The sequence below is a fragment of the Montipora capricornis genome, chromosome 2 (genome assembly GCF_036669925.1).
Source record: "Montipora capricornis isolate CH-2021 chromosome 2, ASM3666992v2, whole genome shotgun sequence".
Lineage (NCBI taxonomy): Eukaryota > Metazoa > Cnidaria > Anthozoa > Scleractinia > Acroporidae > Montipora > Montipora capricornis.
The window spans coordinates 9,422,257-9,427,256 of record NC_090884.1 but is presented as its reverse complement, the minus strand read 5'-3'; the positions used below and the strand labels follow the sequence as shown (position 1 = coordinate 9,427,256).

Genomic DNA, 5,000 nt, shown 5'->3' with positions numbered 1-5,000 from the left:
AATTGGTGGTAGGCGAGTCTAGCGAAGATTCCTAATTCCTGATGTTCCCCACACAGTGAACATTGTTTTACGTTTTAATTTTTGTTATGATATTCTCTTCAGGTGTATCGAACGAAGTCGTATGAAGTGTATTCAGTACTGGCCAGAAAGCAGCGAAACACAGCACTTTGAAATGGTGGAAGTTACCCATCAAGAGACTTTGGAATTTGAGGATCATGTTGAAAGAACATTTTGTATGAAACACAAAGAGGTAAGCGTTCCAGGGGATAATAATACTCCGTTAGTTTTAAAGTGGTACAATGATCAAAAATCACTTCTCCTTTTTTCTTCAGATATCGAAAGTGTGTTTGCTGAACACCTGACTGGCAAAATTTTGAGCTTTGATTTTTATCCAAAGTTTGTTTACTTTGAGCATAGTTAGTGGAGGGACTAACTATGCTTTGAGTTTAAGTCTTGCAACTGACAGATTAAGCGATTGGAGGGTTGGATTTAGGGAAAACTGACTTCATGTAATCACTAGCTTAAAATTTTAGAGTCCCAAATGCATCGTTTTGTTTTTAGAACCTTTTGATTGAAATTTCATTTTTTATTGGTATTGAAAGACGGGAAAAGTGGTCATCCATAACCGAGCTATAAAGGGAAATAGGTTCGATACCGGGTTGATGTCACAAATTAATTTTCATCGCTGTTTTCAAATAACTTTCTCAAAGCAGCTTGTGACGTCTACCCGGTATCGAACCCATTTTCCTTCATTTGTTTATTATGACTCAAACTATGACCACTTTTCCCGTCTTTCAAAGCCAATAAAAAGTGAAATTTCAGTCAAAAGGTTCTAAAAATAACGTGATGTATTTGAGATGATTTCAGAGAATAAATAAAGTGGAAGAGCGTGTTGAGGTGATAGGCACTTTAAATAGGGGTCTGTTCTCGATTTTACGTCATAAACTGCTTTGCAATGCAAAGTTTCTTTGAAACCCATACCTCTCACATCACGGTCGTGGGTCCAAGTTACTTCCAGTTGTGCTAAGTTTACGTGGCTTGCACGGCACAGAAAAAGCGAAATTCTGGGTAACAATGCTGACATGTTTGCTTTGGATGGAGACATTATTAGGAACGAAAAATATTTGACTTTAGGTACACTTTAACCATTTTAAAACGTGTTTGAAGAAAAGTATCTCGTGTTATAGTTTAAAATCCTTGTTCAAGCAAGGTGGCTGAGGAGAGCGTGAAATCTTGTTCTGCTAAAAAAGCAAGGCGATGAGAGCCAAAACGGCTGGAAGAATGTACTTGGAAAAATTGGATATTTAACAAAAATTCCTGTGTGCAATTTCAAAAACTTTCCGGTTACACATACCCGACCCAAGCAACTGCGCATTCGTATAAGTTTCGCGCCAATCGGAGAAATTTGTGTTCGCGTTGTCGATAGAACTTGAGGTTTGGTCATTTCACGTTGCTGATTCTTGGATGACGGGAAGGAAATGTACAAAAATTCAAGAAGTACGTGCGGTGCACGTGAAAAGCCCCATCCACTCGATCAATTTATTTTAACATGGCAGTTTTTCATGTGACAAAGTTTTATTTGCTCATTTGTACGAGAAAATATGCCCAAATTTCACGTGACAGATACCACCAGGCGCGTCAGCTTTTATGCGGTTAAAATGTTTGCCGCATGGCAAAATTTGTTCGTGTGTACGACTCGTGTGATAGGAATTGTGAGAAGTAGTAGAAGATGTGTGTTCGGTTAGTTTTCATGTGTCTGTCGCACACTTAAATGACTTTGCAGTAAATGTTCTGTCTCTCCGTGCTGGCAAATATGTTAGTTACAAAAATTGACGTGCAAAAATTGTTGTTTTGGCGATCTTGTTGTCGTCGTTGTGTCGTAGATCCGACGGTAGTATTTTGTGTTCTACGTCGACTTCGCGTAACTTTAAATACGTTTGGAACAATCTTGTGTAGCTAAACCGGTTTACTCGGCGCAACCTTGGTGTGAGATCTCAAGACATTCCTTTATGGTAGCGTTAGTCTTTTTCGTTTACTCTGGCCCAGTTTCTGCATTGTTTTGGTTTTCATTTGGTCAAATTGATTGGCCTTGGGCGACCAACCGAAAATGATATTCCATTATTTACTGATTGTTTGTCTCTATCGTAGTCTGGGAAAACAAGGAAAATAATCCAATTTCAAATGACTTCTTGGCCTGATTTTGGCGTGCCCTCTTCAGCGGAATCTTGTCTTCATGTGGTTGGTCTTGTCCGCGAAGCCCAAGCGGATGCCGTGCAATCCCTGGAGTCGAAATGGACGGGGCATCCCAAAGGACCTCCCATAATTGTGCACTGCAGTGCCGGGATTGGTCGAACGGGGACGTTCTGCACGATTGATGTGAATGTTGACCGTTTGGCGGACATTGGCAAATGCGAGGTGTTTAACACAGTAAAACAATTTAGGGCTCAGAGAGCCTTGACTATTCAAACAGTTGAACAGTACGAATTTTGCTATTTGGCCATTTTGGAGCATGCGCTTAACATGCCGAACACAGGATCAGAAGAGAAGGACGCCATAAGAGACTTTTTAGAAGGATGGAAAATGCAGGCGAGGAGGTCCAGTGATGCGGATTGAAGGGGGCCGTTTGTGCCATAGCCACGACTCATTTTCGAGTAGAGTCCTGGTGCTTTTCAAATTTGATAGTTTCGTGATGGTAGCAAGTTTTACCGACTTGAGGTGATTGCCAAAAAACAAAAGCTAAAGAAGTAATTTTGGCCAATCACATCAGGGCCCGGTTGTTCGAAAGCCGATTAACTTAATCCAGGATTAGCGTTAACATTTGTTTCATGTTTTCAACTTTTTGGTGAAAATTTTCTTTTGCTTATTTTTGTCTTTCAAGATTGACTTCTTCTAATGTAAAGTTTTGCCGAATATCAGCGTTGAACAGCATTTGGGAGTAGAGAAATAAACTCCTTGGTTAATTTTTAATCTGGGATTAGTGTTAACCGGCTTTTGAACAACCGGGCCCAGGCGTAGAATGGGCCAATAGAACACGAAGCAAATACATGTACCGCATGCAAACGGCCTTTCGCGCAGGAAACACAAGCAATCATTTGTGATTGGCTAAGACTGTGGCCCGAGATGAAGACAATCCAAAACAATTACTTGCAACAAATAATTTGAAGACCAATCTCGTCGCCTTTTTTTAACAAAAAGTAAGGAATAAATACCTAAACCTATTCAGAAATAACCTTTTCAAGAGAGACTTTGAAGCGTTGTAAAAACGCTGTGAAAATATATAATAACTCAAGAACTTTAGGCTGTATGAGATTTTTAATCATCGAGAATCATGTTTCTTTCACAGATGGATAGAGTAATACAGTAAACACCCGCATGTAAGAACCTAGATTTTTCTAAGGTCAGCTAAATGGGTTCATACAAAAATGGTATTTACAGTAGTTGTAGGCTATGTAGGTTCTTAAATTGGTTCTTATTTCCACAAAAGATATCCACTCTTATGATATGGTATGACTGATTTCCTCTGATGTGGACGGTGATACCTTAATATTTCATAACCACGAAAAGTAAGTTTTGAACAAGATCTGTGCAGTTTAAAGTGCAATTTGTTCTGGTCACCTAAAATTTCGAGGTCATTTTCTAAAATAAGAACGTGTTTAATTTTTAACCTAACCTGGTTCTTATGTAAGGGGGGTCTAAATGAATTTTTTAGCCTAACAGATTCTTTTATGCGGGTGTTTACTGTAGCGCATGCGCGCGGAAACTAACGCTTCCAATAATCAAAACGAAAATGTACATCCAAGATTTCGTACACGGTATTTTGAATTACTGAGGTAGTATCCATGTGTAATCGAAGTTGTTTTTTTCAACCTCGTGACTTTGTACAAAGGACTTTTTAATGTCTGATACAGGGCCTTAGGGTCCGTTTATCTCGAACCAAAAGCGTTTTGTATCAGCAAATTGTTTTTGATTCTTTTTTGCCTAAAACTGAATTGTAGGATAGAAGCTTAGAAATGCTATGGAAGCACTGGATCTAAACTGGATCTGTCGCAAATTACCACGCACGGCGGCTTTTCCAACACTGAGACTGTACTGGGAAGCAGCTATTTTGGGACCACGACAAAAAAAACCTGCCACTATTCTTTATTCCGTCATTGTATCCCCTCTTTTATGATGTCGTGTACAACAAAAAAAGAAAAACACATTTATATCCTCGTCTTCTTCTGTCCTTGTTTGCCGTCACCAGAACTTACACGTGGTCCATTGTGAGCTCCTGTTTAGTCTACTTCAGCGTCTTTCTCAAGGCGAGTACAAGAGCGGCATTTTCAGATGATAATTAGCTCTTCTTGTCATAAAATATTAACATTTGAATTTGAAAACATGGGACGTGGACTCGCTCTGAAATAGAGGCTATCATGATTCAGTCCCAGGCTTTCACGACTTGATGTCTTGACAGCGTCGACTCATAATGAGAGAGTCCTTGCATTTTTCAATGAATTTAATTATTAAATTTAAATTTAAGTGTATAGTTTATTCTTAATGAGTATGATTTATAAAACTATTTATTGTTGCGTTTATATTTAACGTATAACGCGTAGGCACTTTTTGCCTTATTAAAGCATTACATTGGGTCGTATTTTTTTTAACATGGTTGCGTTTTATTGCCAACCGGAAGAGAAACTTTACCCCTTTGAGACCTGCACGTCTTTATTGCTAAGTGTTTTTATTCATATAAAGATGATTTTGGGTAATTGGCCGCGGAGAAGCTTAGAAGGGAAGGGATTAGCAGGACTTAAGTCTGAACGCATTTGTGATTGGTTTCTTGTTTAGGGCTCTAGATTAAATGTGTGATAACTGATGTAACATGAACCCCCAATGAAGGCGAAATCTACTGAAATGACTTCCGGTTTCCGTTCGCTCCGAACTCCCTGGTGCCTTTTACGTGTGGTGCTGGGTTCGTGCCAGGTTTTGGCACGGGAAACAGCATCTGTGTTCGGTAAATG

The 5,000-nt window shown here is 39.3% G+C and overlaps 1 protein-coding gene and 1 long non-coding RNA gene across 3 annotated transcripts in view; one reads left to right on the top strand and one right to left on the bottom strand.

Annotated features, from left to right (window-relative positions):
• Positions 1 to 4,633, top strand: part of LOC138038746 (tyrosine-protein phosphatase non-receptor type 9-like) — a 19,752-nt gene extending 15,119 nt beyond the window's left edge. For both annotated transcript variants that reach the window (XM_068884783.1, XM_068884784.1), the window contains 2 exons: positions 103 to 250; positions 2,149 to 4,633. In XM_068884783.1, coding sequence (XP_068740884.1) covers positions 103 to 250; positions 2,149 to 2,613 — 613 coding nt within the window. In that variant the 3' untranslated portion in view covers positions 2,614 to 4,633. The remainder of the gene's footprint in view (positions 1 to 102; positions 251 to 2,148) is intronic.
• LOC138038778 (uncharacterized) overlaps positions 4,307 to 5,000 on the bottom strand; it is a 3,680-nt gene continuing 2,986 nt past the window's right edge. The window contains exon 2 of the long non-coding RNA XR_011130297.1: positions 4,307 to 5,000. This exon is cut by the window's right edge and continues 850 nt beyond it. This is a non-coding gene — a long non-coding RNA (uncharacterized lncRNA).